Source organism: Pseudophryne corroboree, chromosome 10 (assembly GCF_028390025.1).
Source record: "Pseudophryne corroboree isolate aPseCor3 chromosome 10, aPseCor3.hap2, whole genome shotgun sequence".
In the NCBI taxonomy this organism is placed as follows: Eukaryota; Metazoa; Chordata; class Amphibia; order Anura; family Myobatrachidae; genus Pseudophryne; species Pseudophryne corroboree.
This window is the reverse complement of record NC_086453.1, coordinates 61,501,115-61,518,100: the sequence shown is the minus strand read 5'-3', so window position 1 is coordinate 61,518,100 and position 16,986 is coordinate 61,501,115. Positions and strand designations below refer to the sequence as shown.

The 16,986-nt window shown below is 46.7% G+C and overlaps 1 protein-coding gene across 2 annotated transcripts in view; it reads right to left on the bottom strand.

Annotated features, from left to right (window-relative positions):
• The window catches only part of LOC134966004 (circularly permutated Ras protein 1-like), a 231,235-nt gene that overhangs the window by 29,647 nt on the left and 184,602 nt on the right, over positions 1-16,986 (bottom strand). For both annotated transcript variants that reach the window (XM_063942453.1, XM_063942454.1), the window contains 3 exons: positions 13,933-14,118; positions 11,642-11,695; positions 10,277-10,366 (listed from right to left, as the gene is read on the bottom strand). In XM_063942453.1, coding sequence (XP_063798523.1) covers positions 10,277-10,366; positions 11,642-11,695; positions 13,933-14,118 — 330 coding nt within the window. The remainder of the gene's footprint in view (positions 1-10,276; positions 10,367-11,641; positions 11,696-13,932; positions 14,119-16,986) is intronic.

Genomic DNA, 16,986 nt, shown 5'->3' with positions numbered 1-16,986 from the left:
GAAAAGAGTCGCTCGACCTTGTGTAAAACTGCATACTTTTTTGTGAAAGTACGTCGCGCGTGCGCACTGCGGCCCGTACGCATGCGCATAAATGCCGATTTCTAGCCTGAGCGCTATGCTGCGAACAACGGCAGCTAGCGATCAACTCGGAATGACCCCCTATATCTGATAGTTTGTGGGATTCCAGAAATGTACACTCCACCCAGTGCTGGTGAGATGCGGTAATCCTGGGAAGCACTGCAGGGAGGCGCTGGGCTGGAGAGGTGATCTCTCCGCTCAGATTCTATCCACTGATGCTGCGCCTGTTAAACTGTATGACAGGCAGCAGAGCAGAAGCATCAAGTAACTTCAGCCATCCAGTGGTTGAGGCCCCCCAACCATACTTGCCTACTCTCGATGAGGAGGCTGCCGATTTTTGGGGTTACCCCCCGCACCCCCAGAAGAGCAGGCAGATCTCCCGCATCCGGCCCGCACCCTAGTGGAGCAGGGAAGCATGGACAGATAATCTCCAGCATTTGCGGGTCCGTGTGGTGGGACTAAAATGACGCAACTTGTGTCATTTTAGCCCCACCACGCTGAGTTTTTCTGAGGTGTGGGAGGAGCTTGATGATGCCAGAGCCAGGCCCCGCCCCCAAAGTTCCCTGCAGTGCCTCCTCTCCGGGCTTCTCCCGGAGAGAAGGAATCAGAAGTAGGTAAGTATGCCCCCAACCATCCCCATCCCCTCTGCGGAACACCCTAGCACCAGCCCTGACTCCACCTCACCCTTAAATACACCAATGCCACTGGTTACTGTCTATGGTTCAGGCCTACTCTCTACACTGCAGAGAAACTATAATGAAAATAAAGATTTGTGTTGAGCACTGAATGCATGGGGTTACTAAACCTCCAGACATAGCAATGGATTAGGGGCCTAATTCAAGTTTGTAAGTATAACAAAAATGCAAGCAACTGGGCAAAACCATGCTGCACTGCAGGTGGGGCAGATGTAACATGTGCAGAGAGATTTAGATTTGGGTGGGTTATATAGTTTCTGTGCAAGGTAAATACTGGCTGTTTTTGCATGTAGTCCACAAATGTTAGACAGCTTTATTTTTACACTGCAATTTAAATTTCAACTTTAACACACCCATAGGTGTGCGCAGGGGGGGTGCCTGATGCGCACAGGCACCCCCTAATGTCTGGCACCCCGATCTCACATGCCTGATGCAGTGATCGCCAAGCAGGCTGATTACTGTCCCCTCTGCGCTGCACCCTGTCAGGACTGTATTACTGATCAGACGCCTGGGTTAATCAAGGGTGCCACTGCCACCGGCTTTCAAACTCCCGGCTCCACCTCAATATACAAAAACAGCGTGATGTGATGTGATTACGTCATGCTGCTCGTACGCCCACCCGTCACACCCGCCACACGCCCACCTCTCTCCTTTTATGCTATGCCAACGCCTGCCACTGATGAGGATCAGCATGCAGCCAGCATTCCTCTTAGGAAGACAAATTCAATACTGGCAGGCGGTCGGCAGCAGCATTGACACGTCACTTGTTTTTCCAGCAGCAGCAGCAGTAACTAGTCTGCGACTGTCAGTGTCAGTGAGTGACTGACTTGTAAGTAAGCTACTGCAGCTTGCAGGGGAAAGAGAGGGGGAGCCAGACCAGGCTGAGGAGGAGCACTGTAATTGCAGTGAGTACCATCAGGGGTGTTTGTTTGGAGCACACCACAACATCTGACAATGTATCTGCTTTATTAGGATTGGTACAAGGGTGGATATTTTATGTTGCATTGACCATCAATAGATGGTGCTAGACACGCCCAAAAGGCGGTGCTAGACACACCCCTCCGCCGGTGCACCCCCTAATAAAATGGTCTGCGCACGCCTATGAACACACCCCACCTAAATCTAACTCTCTGCACGTTACATCTGCCCCACCTGCAGCACAGCATGGTGCTTTAGGTGTTGGTGCTTTAGGTGTTTAGTAGTTCATATTTTTCAGACATGCAAACACGTGAAAAATACATTGCAAAATGCTTAAATGGACCATGAATACGTGGAAGTGCAGTACAATAGCCCAATTACCACACAAAGGGGGTCATTCTGAGTTGATCACACGCTGCCGATTTTCGCTGCGCTGCGATCAGGTCTCTACTGCGCATGCGTATGCACCGCAATGCGCAGGCACGTCGTAAGGGTACAATGCGGATCGTTGCTGAGCGATGGATTTAACGAAGAATCCATTCGCACAGCCGATCGCAAGAAGACTAACAGAAACATGGCGTTTATGGGTGTCAACTGACCATTTTCTGGGAGTGGTAGGGAAAACGCAGGCGTGTCCAGGCGTTTGGAGGGCGAGTGTGTGACGTCAATTCCAGCACCAAAAAGACTGAAGTGATCGCAAGGGCTGAGTAAGTTCAGACCTACTTTGAAACTACACAAAATGTTTTTGCAGAGCTCGCCTGCACAAGCGATCGCACACTTGCAAGGCAAAAATACACTCCCCCAGGTTTTACATATAAAGCAAGAAAATTATTATTGCGCTTGATGTACTGATATTAGTTAAATAAATTCGTATTGGTATGTATTAGTGTTTGCTTCCACTCAATAATAACATACACAGAACTTGCTTCCGGGGGGCATGGCTTGGCAGCCATTAAGCCTAGTCGTGCTGCATGTGGGCTCCTGCCACAGAAGCCCTATACTAGTTGTTTTCCTGACCTGGCCCCTCTCATACTTCCCCTTCCCCTGTTCCTCCGGTGCCTAAGCACCCTTTCTGTCGCGGGAGTCAAATTACGCGGAGCCGGGAGGGGTCTTCTACCCCTCTGCAGGTTGCAGCCTGTCTCCCCTGTTCGGGCCAGGGACTAAATTTCCGCTCCTTCCCGACCCGGACTCCCCTCGACTCCGCTGTGCTGCCTGGGCAATATGCGCCCCGAGACTACCGGGGAGTCCATCCTGCCGCCTGTGCCTGCTACCCGGCCCGCTGTGGCTGCTACTCACCTGGTCCCCGGACCGTGCCTGCCGCCCGCCAACCTATCTCTCCTTAGGCTGCACAGACGCTCATAGGAGCAGGGCTGGATACAGCCTGCTTCTATATGGTGTGTGGAGGAGCCTGCTCATTGCGACTTCCACCTTCTAAGCATACTGCCGGCGGCCATCTTTCCCTGAAGCTGGGAAACACTGCTGTGGCCTGCGGCTGTTGGATAGCCTGGTGAGTCTCTCTCTCTGACCACATTATTAATACTGCTGGCTCCTATGACCCTTGAACTGTGGATGGGCCACTAACCTCTGGTATATCATCCACTGGGCACCTGTTTTCTTTTTATATACAGACACTGGGCTGCCTTTTCCTAATAGTCATTTCATGTGCTGCACTGGACTCTCTTTGCACTGTGCATTAATGGTATTGGAACTCCTTCTAGTGTCTCTTTTGAATACATAAATTCACTTTTACAGCTTCCTCATTCTCAATTGTATATATACATTGGAAGAATTCTTGTGCCATCTTGGGATCTCAGCTATAACATGGTGATATAGTAACTGTCCCTTTCATGCCTCTCCCCCCCCCCCCCCCCCCCCTCTTGTGGGGAAAGGGGAAATTCGTATCCGACGTGTCCTCATTGCCCATGCGGCCATGGATTACCTAATGGTATGTTAATGCCATTCCACCGGGAGTCACCGGACTGACGGCACTCACCAGCAAACTGTACAGTCTCTCTGAAAATAGGCTCTCTGCCTCATGACCTCACCTATCTATCTGTCCCATCCTCAGCATGGTCAGATCCGGGAAATAAAAAAAATAAAGGAAATACACCGCAACTTAAAGAGACCACATCCCAGACAGGAATGCAATCCTTTCTACAACCCACCCCCACTAAATCCTCAGGAGATCTCTCCCCTTCTAGTCCCTCTTCCTTCCAATTCGCTTCTCCTACATCCACCCCACTAATGGATACTCCACTTTCACACTCTTGAGAAGACACAGCTCTTCAGGACATTTTAACATTCATGAAAACTGTACCCACCAAGCAGGATCTCCGGGATACCATCCGAAGAGAACTGGCGGCTATTACACATGATGTCTCACAGCTCTCCGATCGAATGGACGCTATGGAGGAACACCGTGATTCTGCTGATGTGTTTATGAGATCCCTCACCGATATGATCGCGGCCCAATCAGAAGAAATCCGGTCACTGCGGTCGCGCGTGTTGGAATTAGATAACAGAGGTAGGAGGAACAATATACGGGTTTGAGGTATCCCTGAAGATGTCCCCCAAACAGGACTAGTGGACGCTTTTATGAAAATCTTCAACGAAGTTCTAGAACAGGACCCGGCTAACACCATAACATTCGACAGAGCTCACCGGACCATTAAGCCAAGAGGGCTCCCCACGGATCGTCCCCGCGACGTCATATGTCGCTTGCACTACTACTCCCAAAAAGAAGAGATTATGAGTAAAGTGCGCCGCATCGATGGACTGGAACGATGGACTGGACTTTAATGGAGAGTCGATTATCATTTATCAGGATTTGTCTTGGCATAGTCTCCAACAAAGGAAGCCCCGTCGGCCGATCACAGAGGAACTCCGCAAGAGTCAGTTGAAATATAAATGGGGCTTCCCTTTTAACCTTCAAGTCTCTTCATCTGGGAAGATCCACACCCTACGCACTCCCTCCGACTTGCCCTCGTTCTGCTCTGGTCTTGGTCTCCCATCTGTTAAAATTCCTGACTGGGAATTCACCCCTTCTGACCTGCACCCACCACACTCATCTGGTAATGGAGCATCATGGCAAGTCGTGCACAATTCCACAAAGAAAATCCCTAAAGCTCCTACCGCAAGCCAAGATCCCACCGCTACTTGATTTCCTTTCCATTGGCCGATCTATAGGTGGAATCTCTTCCTCCTGTTTGCAGAGGTCTTGAACTTCCCAGGTGCTATACGCGGGTGAGATACAGTCTGAACTACCTTATATACCTGCACCCTGTTTCAATCTCCCCCCTCAAGTTTCATACATGTACCTGGGACTTTTTATGGTGATTAAACTGTTATAATCCTGCAGTTACTGACGGTTTCTGTTTTCCTAGCGTATTTTGTTTAAACTGTGCCTTTAGAGGTGACTCCCTCACCCTGTTCCCGCATACGGCCATAGTGCCCTTTGGGACTTCTGGTTGGTGTAGATACCAGTCCTCCCATGGCGAGTTTTCTCATGTTATTGTTGTTTCTATTTTCTATGGCTTTTTTTTTTCTCCTCCTTCTTTTCTGTATTTTTTCTTCTTTCTCCTCATTGACCTATCCGGGACTCCTACTATGTTGTATTGTTATGCAATCTAATGTCTGTGTCCGGTAGACTCAAAATCGCTTCATTCAGTGCAAAAGATCTTAATATCCCTGAAAAGAGGTCCCATTTGTTTAGGGCATTGTGGTCAGATAGGGTGGATATCGCTTTAATCCAGGAGACACACTTTAAAATCTCTGCACGCCACCCTTCCCTTACTAATCATAGATTTCCCCTTGCATTTTACTCCAGTAACCCAGATAGTAAATCTAAGGGTGTTGCGATACTCTTCTCTAAATCCCTGTAAGTTACTGACATCTCTATTCATAAATTGGTCTCCGGTAGATTATTAGTGGTCAATTGCACTATATTTTTGCAAATATACACATTTATAGTGCTCTACGCCCCTAATCAGAACCAACCATTATTTTCCGCTTCTGCCTCCCCCGTATTGAAGCTCTTTTTGCAGGTATAGTTGTCCTGGGAGGTGATTTGAACAGGACTATGGACCCATCCATCGACACTTCCCCTATAAGCCCTAAATTTTGTAAGCAAAAACACGGACAGGTTAGGAAGGGGTTTCACGAACTCCAACTTGCTGATTCCTGGAGGGTTACACACCCCTCTGATCGAGATTTTTCGTTCTACTCCCACTCGCACCAGGTTTACTCCCATTTAGATTACTTGTTTTTAAGACACAGACACCTGCCTTTACTAGAAGACGCCTCCATTGGCTCTATTACTTGGTCGGATCATGCCACGGTGTTTATGTCCCTTCCTTGGTCCACGATCCCCTTTCTACTATTTTGAAATCCAGGACATACATGGAAAAAGTAGCGTACCCCAAACTGGCCCCTACTGCCAGGGACTCCCTGGAAAAACCGTTTACCTTACAAGAACTTGAACAAGTGATATCCTCTCTGCCCTCGGGTAAAAGTCCAGGCCCGGATGGCTTCACTGCTATTTACTATAAAATGTTTAAGGGTGTTCTCGCCCCCAAGCTATTACATGCCTTCAACTCTATCTCAGCAGATACTCACTTCTCCACTCAGTCCCTGGAGGCTCAGATTACTGTGCTTCCTAAACAGGGGAAGGACTCCTCAGTGTGCTCCAGTTATAGACCAATATCTCTCCTTAATGTTGATCTCAAATGATTCGCTAAGTTGATGGCTAATAGGCTAAATGAATTTCTCCCCTCTCTTCCACAACGACCAAGTAGGTTTTGTCCCAGGTCGTGAGGTGAAAGATAACACTACGAAGATCCTTAGCCTCATACACTTAGCGTCTAAAAGTCGGATCCCTACTGTATTACTGTCAACAGATGCCAAAAAGGCCTTTGATAGGGTCAACTGGGACTTTATGAGGGCAGTACTGGAGCACATTGGGCTGGGTCCTCAGGCACTTCACAGAGTATTGTCTCTCTACACGCGGCCAACTGCTCGAGTTCGAGTTAATGGTGTCCTTTCTGATACTTTCCCCATAAGTAATGGAACAAGACAAGGTTGCCCCTTGTCTCCCCTGATATTTGTTCTTTGCATTGAGGCTTTGGCTAGGGCTATTAGGGCGAACGGTCACATCAAAGGCCTGCAAGTGGGTAATTCCAACTATAAACTAGCCTTATTCGCGGATAACCTACTGACAGTCATCAAACAACCCACTCACTCGCTCCCGCATCTCATGCGTGAACTAGACATTTTCAGCTCTCTTTCCGGCTTTAAGGTCAATACGTCCAATTCTATGCCCTTAATATTTCCACCCCTCCTTCAACATTAGCTATTTTAAAAACTACTTTCTCATTCCTATGGAAGGACTCTCACATAATATATCTTGGGGTCCAACTTCCCAGCGATTTGTCACGACTATTGTCCTTGAACTTCCACCCTTTACTCCGATCGGTCAAAAATGATTACTGTAGTTGGCAATACAAAAGCTTATCCTGGTTAGGCAGAATTAACGTTGTGAAAATGAACACCTTGCCCAAACTGCTTTATCTCCTCCAAACATTACCAGTCCGTATCCCAGACTCCTGGTTTCGGTCCATACAATTATTGATCCAACAATTTGTGTGGTTTGGTTTCGAAAGAGGCCCAGAATTAGCAGATCCGTCCTGTCGTGCTCGCCTCAACATGACGGATTCCAACTCCCAGACATAAAAAATTATTACCACGCAATCCTGTTAAACAGGATCTTAGATTGGACCAGAAGCCGGGAAGTCAAACAATGGGTAGTCTTGGAAGGTTTATATGTTCAGCAATACCCTGAAATCTTCCCCTGGCTCCCAACCTTACCTAAACTCCCACATCCCCACCCGACTGTCTCCCCTACACTCTCTTTCTGGAAATGGATAAGACAACAACCGGGTGTCTCATCAGACCTTGGCCCCCTTACCTCCTTTTTAGGTAACCCTGCTTTTACACCAGGCCTCGCCCTCTCATACTATAAAAATTGGGCTCTAGAAGGACTTTTTAGAATGGGACAGTTGACACAACCCTCTGAGGTTAAACAATTCTCAGACATCCGGGCAAAATGGAATGTTCCACAGGTAGATTTTTGGAAGTACTTACAAGTACGGCACTTCCTATACACAGACAATAACTACCGTCATGCATCTAGAGACTTAACCTCATTTGAAAGAATGTGCGTTGAACCTATACACCCGAGACATACAATATCCACCTTGTATATATTATTACAATCTTCTGATACCTTAACCCTCCCTCTTTTTACTCAGAAATGGGAAAGGGATTTGAACTGTCTAATTTCGGATAGGGAGTGGGAATCCATATTTCTCAAGACACATAGGGGGTAATTCCAAGTTGATCGCAGCAGGAAATTTTTTAGCAGTTGGGCAAAACCATGTGCACTGCAGGGGGAGCAGATATAACATTTGCAGAGAGAGTTAGATTTGGGTGGGTTATATTGTTTCTGTGCAGGGTAAATACTGGCTGCTTTACTTTTACACTGCAATTTAGATTGCAGATTGAACACACCACACCCAAATCTATTTCTCTCTGCAAATGTTATATCTGCCCCCCCTGCAGTGCACATGGTTTTGCCCAACTGCTAAAAAATTTCCTGCTGCGATCAACTTGGAATTACCCCCATAGGAGTTCCGTATGTGTGCAAGTAAGAGAAACACAATATAAAATACTGATGACATGGTACAGATACACCTCTCTTATCCATGCTATTTCTCCATCTATTTCTCCATCTATTTCCCCCACTTGTTGGAGGTGCCATAATGATTTAGGCTTTCTATTGCACATCTGGTGGACCTGCCCCATCATTAAAGTTTTCTGGGAAGACGTAATATCTACCTCACGGGATATCCTCCATGCCCCTGTCCCCACCAACCCAGCTTTTTGGTTACTTAACAATTCTTCTATGCCTATGTCCACTTTTAGGACTACGCTACTGCGACACCTCAGCAATGCTGCCCGTGCAGTGATCCCCACTTTATGGAAGTCCACTAGTCCCCCTACCAGGAACACCTGGTTTTCCAGATTAGACTACTATATGAATATGGAGGATATTCTATTGAGTTCCAGGGGATTTCTCCCCGATCCACCTGCTACTGGCGTCTCAGTGCAGGGGATAAGGCTTTGTTATAATTACCCGATCCAGCGGGAATGTCTGGTAGTACATAGGTAGTAGGACGTCAGTAGCAGGTGGATCGGAGAGACATATAACTTTACTACGGGCAATTAGAAATAAAGTGGCAGTGAATACCGCTAATTAAAGCAGATCGGACGTGCTTGTTATTATAAGAGATACATTGTTGCTATAATCTAACAGTGCAAAGGAACCTCAGTGTTTTTAATTAGTGTGGTTGGATATCACATCATTTGATTATTCGTGTCCATATGGAATTCTTAAGTCTGTGACTAATTGTTGTCATTTTACTGTATTGAAATTTAGTAAAAATCTGTTATTTTTGGAAGCAAGTTCTGTGTATGTTATTATTGAGTGGAAGCAAACACTAATACATACCAATACGAATTTATTTAACTAATATCAGTACATCAAGCGAAATAATTATTTTCTTGATTTGTGTTGTTTCTTTGGGATTTTGCTAATTCCCTATTATGTGCAACTGATGTTTTCCTGACTATTTGAAATACATAAATTTATTTGCGCCAGGAGTTGGGGTGAATTTCAGCTCTAAAATTTCTAAGGTTTTACATATACACCAGTGCTCCTCTAAGGTATTTTCTATATTCTGTTTTGCAACATTACACATCCGTTATAGGGGCTGATGTACTAAGCCTTGGAGAGAGAGATAAAGTGGAGAGAGATAAAGTATCATCCAATCAGCTCCTAACTGCCATGTTACAGGCTGTGTTTAAAAAAATTACAGTTAGGAGCTGATTGGTTGGTAGTTCATCTCTCTCCACTTTATCTATCACAAAGTCTTAATAGTACATCTCCCCCTATATAGTAGGGGTGTGGTTCATCAAATCGACAGTGTCTAGGTCGACAATGTTTAGGTCGACCACTATAGGTCGACAGTCACTAGGTCGACATGGATGGAAGGTCGACAGGGTTTCTAGGTCGACATGTGCTAGGTCGACAGGTCTAAAGGTCGACATGAGGATTTATTTATTTTTGTGTCGTTTTCTTCGTAGAGTGACCGGGATCCCAAATTAGTGCACCGCGTCCCCTCGCATGGCTCGCTTCGCTCGCCATGCTTCGGGCATGGTGCCTTCGCTTCGCTCGGCACACTTTACCGTTCCAATCGTAGTCCACGTGGATCGTTAAGTATGAAAAAATTCCAAAAAAGAAAAAAAAATGTGAAAAACTCATGTCGACCTTTAGACCTGTCGACCTAGCACATGACCTAGAAACCCTGTCGACCTTCCATCCATGTCGACCTAGTGACTGTCGACCTATAGTGGTCGACCTAAACATTGTCGACCTAGACACTGTCGATCTTCAGACCGGATCCCATATAGTAGCTGCACCATACCTGGTCACTAAGTGTTACACACCTGATATAGTAACTTTGCCTTACCTGGTCACTGAATGTTACAAGTGCTACTCTCTTCCTAGGGTGCTGGCTATACAAGAAATTTAGAGTCTCACGTAATCCAGATTTCATAGCCTGAAAGTAAAGAGTAACAAGTGTTTACATATATTTACCATAATTTAATCAAGACTTCATAAACAGCTACGGGGAGATCAAACCGCGGAAAGAGATAAAGAGGAGAGAGATAAAGTATCAACCAATTAGCTCCTAACTGTCATTAGTCAAATAATGTAAAAACCCTGGAGAAGTGATAAGTGCAAGGTGATAACGCACCAGCCTATCTCCTCTAATATGTAATTGACAGTTAGGAGCTGATTGGCTGGCGTGTTATCACCTTCCACTTATCACTTCTCCAGGCTTAATACATCTGCCCCAGTATCTGTAAAATGACAGGAGCTGGCTGGTTGCCCCTTTATCTCTCATCACTTTATCTCTCTCCAAGCTGTGCTAAATCTCTGCTCCTGGTCTCTTAGCTGTATGGGAATGACCTACAAGAGCTTCTTTCCCAGTGCTCTGAAATCCTACCCAGACAAGAAACCAATTGTTTCCTCTTTGATGTGGACACTAGGTAAGTGTGACCTTACGGTATCCTGGCATAAATAAAAATGTTGAATACTAATCTCCTGCCAGCATGTAACTATTACTTTGACATATATTAAATAGGATGGCCAATCCCGGGATTGGGATCGGCGGGATCCCGGGATTTAGGACAAAAATCATCCGGGATTCAATCCTGGGATTGGAGGATCTAATCCCGGGGATTTCGGGATCAAGCAGTCCTTTGTTTTTTTTATGCCGGGCAGCATTGAGCATCCTCTGAAGGCTCAGACGCTGCCCTCCTCCCTCCTCCCTCTGCACAGCGTGACATTAAGTCAGAGGTCATACTGCGCAGCAGCCCGCCCCACAACGCACAGACCTCCCCGATCCTTGAGGAAGTTACCCACGCGCCGTCCCAGGTACCATGGTTATAAGTTATGTGTACAGGGGGGGGGCGTTGACACAGGAAACAAACCAATCCCGGGTGTCCCGGGAATCCCGGAATTAAACCTTTTTTCAATCCCGAAACCCGGGATTGAAAAAATGGACTGGGATTGGCCACTCTACTATTGAATACTGCTGTATGTTCTGTATGATCCACAGGAAGGGGCAACTGTATGGAGGCTATAAAGGGGCAGTATCAGGGTAGTTTGGGCTGTGCTAGCATAAGGTAAGTGTAAGTGCCCATAACAGTGATGGCAGCTACTCTAGTGAACAGGGGGCTGTGGGCGGAGCAGCCACAGTTATACATACGACTCAGCGTACGCAATTTTGTGCAACTCAAAAATCATTCCCTAATTGTATTTCTTTTACCTCCATTCTTGATTTATAGACCGTATTACATTCATGGCTCTGGTCGCCCGTCACCTGTAATAGTACAATCTGAAATGAAACATGTTTCCAGCACAATGCAGAACATTAACGCTAATAAATTAATGTTATGATCTGAATGTATGTGTTACAGATCCCCTGGTAGTAATAATAACCTTGTGTCTGGGATCCCGGCAGTTTCCGATCAATGCAAACATACTAGCGTCTGGGAACTGCAGAGTAACAGACATCAAACCGGTAGGGGTGGAGGAAGAGGGGGGGGGGGGGGAGGGGGGGGCATGGTATATTCCATTGGTGTAGTTCTGCAAAGGGAGTTTCCACCTGGAGACATCTGCATTTAGTGGCTTTGCACATGCTCTTCTGGAATGATGATTAAGCGCCCGATTCACTACAGTTTGCAAATGTGAGATTGCACGCAGTGAGCGATTACTGGCAGACGGCGCATGCACTGCGAACGCACTGCGTGTGTGCGAAGGTCGAAATGTGATCGCTCTGTGTATGCAGTCTAATTGTAAAGAGAATGCAATTTGATTGCCAGGAAGTGACCGTTCTTGGGTGGTAACATGGCGTTTATGGGGAGTGGTTGGGAAAACACAGGCAGTGTCATGCCCGTTTTCGAGGCATGTATCTGACGTCATGTGCGGGCGCTGTGAAGAAAAACATGGCGCCAGGTGCGACTATATTTTAATTATTTTGAGTAGGTATGCGTCACAGCCACTGTTGATTGTGCTCGTTTTTTGCGTATGCATTGATTGTGATTCTGCTAATGCATACGCAGATTTGCAATCTCATCAATGGGCATCTTTTACCCTCTGGTGGCTCTTCACTTGCAATTTTTAGCAGAAGCAGCTTAGGGAAAATCGCTACTTCATCCTCAATAGCGATCCATAGTGAATTAGGCCCTAAATGCATTGATTTATCCTTCTTGATATTTCATCAAAGTAATTAAATCCAAGTGCAGCATTTACAGATGTAGCCAGTATACATAGCATAGCTAATCCATGTAGTACCCAAGGGGTGTGGTTCATCAAATCGACAGTATCTAGGTCGACAATGTTTAGGTCGACCACTATAGGTCGACAGTCACTAGGTCGACATGGATGGAAGGTCGACAGGGTTTCTAGGTCGACATGTGCTAGGTCGACAGGTCTAAAGGTCGACATGAGGATTTTTTTTTTTTTGGGTGTCGTTTTCTTCGTAGAGTGACCGGGATCCCAAATTAGTGCACCGCGTCCCCTCGCATGGGCCCTCATTCCGAGTTGTTCGCTCGGTAAAAATCTTCGCATCGCAGAGATTTTCCGCTTAATGCGCATGCGCAATGTCCGCACTGCGACTGCGCCAAGTAAATTTGCTATGTAGTTAGGAATTTTACTCACGGCTTTTTCATCGTTCTGGTGATCGTAATGTGATTGACAGGAAATGGGTGTTACTGGGCGGAAACAGGCCGTTTTGTGGGCGTGTGGGAAAAAACGCTACCGTTTCCGGAAAAAACGCAGGAGTGGCCGGAGAAACGGAGGAGTGTCTGGGCGAACGCTGGGTGTGTTTGTGACGTCAAACCAGGAACGACAAGCACTGAACTGATCGCAGATGCCTAGTAAGTCTGGAGCTACTCAGAAACTGCTACGAGGTGTGTAATCGCAATATTGCGAATACATCGTTCGCAATTTTAAGATGCTAAGATTCACTCCCAGTAGGCGGCGGCTTAGCATGAGCAAATCTGCTAAAATCCGCTTGCGAGCGAACAACTCGGAATGAGGGCCATGGTGCCTTCGCTCCGCTACCGCTTCGCTCGGCACACTTTACCGTTCCAATCGTAGTCCACGTGGATCGTTAAGTATGACAAAATTCAAAAAAAGAAAAAAATGTGAAAAACTCATGTCGACCTTTAGACCTGTCGACCTAGCACATGTCGACCTAGAAACCCTGTCGACCTTCCATCCATGTCGACCTAGTGACTGTCGACCTGTAGTGGTCGACCTAAACATTGTCGACCTAGATACTGTCGATCTTCAGACCGGATCCCGTACCCAAGGGCATATGAAAACAACAATAAGAAAGCTTGAAAAAACTTAGGACTCAAGTCTCTTACTATTTTCTTTTTTTTCAAAATATGTTACCTACAGTAGATGTGTAAAACTGCTGAGGTCCTTTATCTAGTATTCCTGTGGTTATAGGGGTGGAGAGGCAGACAAATGGAGAATCCACCCACAACCAGTTTCTAGATAGTATGGTATGATGTTTAAGCTAAGCGCCTGCCATCACGGCTTCCTCACCTCGGTGGTCACACTCATGCTCCCTGATATGTCAATGCAGAATACCAGCATGGTATCATCCGTGGAGGCGTACTCGTTTCCAGGCTGGGAATCCCGGATGTACAGCTGGTCTCCTCCCCCAGTGATCTCAGATCTAACACCCTCAATTATGGGGTTTTCAGTTGAACAGAAGACACAAGTCCATGTCTGATGGGATTACAAAACAGGAACATTATATAGAAGATTCCGCAATGACTGTGTCATGCGCGAGAAGTCTGTGGCTACACAACAGTATTATTTATAGATAGATAGATAGATAGATAGATAGATAGATAGATAGATAGATAGATAGATAGATAGATAGATAGATTGATAGATAGTGGAGCGTTTTGTAGCCTGCCGCACACAATTACACAGTCCATGCTAGGAGTGCTGGTCACATGACTGTTGCAATAGTCCCAATAAAAGAAACCAGCACCTCCAATTAATGCATAACAAATCCTTTATCAAAAAAGCATATATAAAGTGCATGAAACACCAGAGGCATAAAAAAATAAGAATTTACTTACCGATAATTCTATTTCTCGTAGTCCGTAGTGGATGCTGGGGACTCCGTAAGGACCATGGGGAATAGCGGCTCCGCAGGAGACTGGGCACAAAAGTAAAGCTTTAGAACTACCTGGTGTGCACTGGCTCCTCCCCCTATGACCCTCCTCCAAGCCTCAGTTAGGATACTGTTCCCGGACGAGCGTACACAATAAGGAAGGATTTTGAATCCCGGGTAAGACTCATACCAGCCACACCAATCACACCGTATAACTTGTGATCTGAACCCAGTTAACAGCATGATAACAGAGGAGCCTCTGGAAAGATGGCTCACAACAACAATAACCCGATTTTTGTAACAATAACTATGTACAAGTAATGCAGACAATCCGCACTTGGGATGGGCGCCCAGCATCCACTACGGACTACGAGAAATAGAATTATCGGTAAGTAAATTCTTATTTTCTCTGACGTCCTAGTGGATGCTGGGGACTCCGTAAGGACCATGGGGATTATACCAAAGCTCCCAAACGGGCGGGAGAGTGCGGATGACTCTGCAGCACCAAATGAGAGAACTCCAGGTCCTCCTCAGCCAGGGTATCAAATTTGTAGAATTTTACAAACGTATTTGCTCCTGACCAAGTAGCTGCTCGGCAAAGTTGTAAAGCCGAGACCCCTCGGGCAGCCGCCCAAGATGAGCCCACCTTCCTTGTGGAATGGGCTTTTACAGATTTTGGCTGTGGCAGGCCTGCCACAGAATGTGCAAGCTGAATTGTACTACAAATCCAACGAGCAATGGTCTGCTTAGAAGCAGGAGCACCCAGCTTGTTGGGTGCATACAGAATAAACAACGAGTCAGATTTTCTGACTCCAGCCGTCCTGGAAACCTATATTTCCAGGGCCCTGACAACGTCTAGCAACTTGGAATCCTCCAAGTCCCTAGTAGCCGCAGGCACCACAATAGGTTGATTCAGGTGAAAAAACGCTGAAAACCACCTTAGGGAGAAACTGAGGACAAGTCCTCAATTCCGCCCTGTCCGAATGGAAAATCAGATGAGAGCTTTTACAGGATAAAGCCGCCAATTCTGACACGCACCTGGCCCAGGCCAGGGCCAACAGCATGACCACTTTCCATGTGAGATATTTTAACTCCACATATTTAAGTGGTTCAAACCAATGTGACTTTTGGAACCCAAAAACTACATTTAGATCCCAAGGTGCCACTGGAGGCACAAAAGGAGGCTGTATATACAGTACCCCTTTCACAAATTCTGAACTTCAGGGACTGAAGCTAGTTCTTTTTGGAAGAAAATTGACAGGGCCGAAATTTGAACCTTAATGGACCCCCATTTCAGGCCCATAGACACTCCTGTTTGCAGGAAATGTAGGAATCGACCTAGTTGAAAATTCCTCCATCGGGGCCTTACTGGCCTCGCACCACGCAACATATTTTCGCCAAATGCGGTGATAATGTTTTGCGGTTATATCTTTCCTGGCTTTGATCAGGATAGAAATGACTTCATCCGGAATGCCTTTCTCCTTCAGGATCCGGCGTTCAATCGCCATGCCGTCAAACGCAGCCGCGGTAAGTCTTGGAACAGACAGGGTCCCTGCTGGAGCAGGTCCCTTCTTAGAGGTAGAGGCCACGGATCCTCCGTGAGCATCTCTTGAAGTTTCGGTTACCAAGTCCTTCTTGGCCAATCCGGAGCCACGAATATAGTGCTTACTCCTCTCCATCTTATAATTCTCAGTACCTTGGGTATGAGAGGCAGAGGAGGGAACACATACACTGACTGGTACACCCACTGTGTTACCAGAGCGTCTACAGCTATTGCCTGAGGGTCCCTTGACCTGGCGCAATACTTGTCGAGTTTTATAAACATGTGGAAGACTTCTGGGTGAAGTCCCCACTCTCCCGGGTGGGGGTCGTGTCTGCTGAGGAAGTCTGCTTCCCAGTTGTCAACTCCCGGAATGAATACTGCTGACAGTGCTATCACATGATTTTCCGCCCAGCGAAGAATCCTTGCAGCTTCTGCCTTGCCCTCCTGCTTCTTGTTTCACCCTATCTGTTTACGTGGGTGACTGCCGTGATGTTGTCCGAATGGATCAACTCCGGGTGACCTTGAAGCAGAGGTCTTGCTGAGCTTAGAGCATTGTAAATGGCCCTTTGCTTCAGGATATTTATGTGAAGTGATGTCTCCAGGCTTGACCATAAGCTCTGGAAATCCCTTCCCTGTGTGACTGCTCCCCAGCCTCGCAGGCTGGCATCCGTGGTCACCAGGACCTAGTCCTGAATGTCGAATCTGCGGCCCTCTAGAAGATGAGCACTCTGCAACCACCACAGGAGAGACACCCTTGTGCTTGGTGACAGGGTTATCCGCTGATGCATCAGAAGATGCGACCCGGACCATTTGTCCAGCAGGTCCCACTGGAAAGTTCTTGCGTGGAATCTGCCGAATGGGATTGCTTCGTAGGAAGCCACCATCTTTCCCAGAACCCTTTCATTGATGTACTGAGACTTGGCTCGGT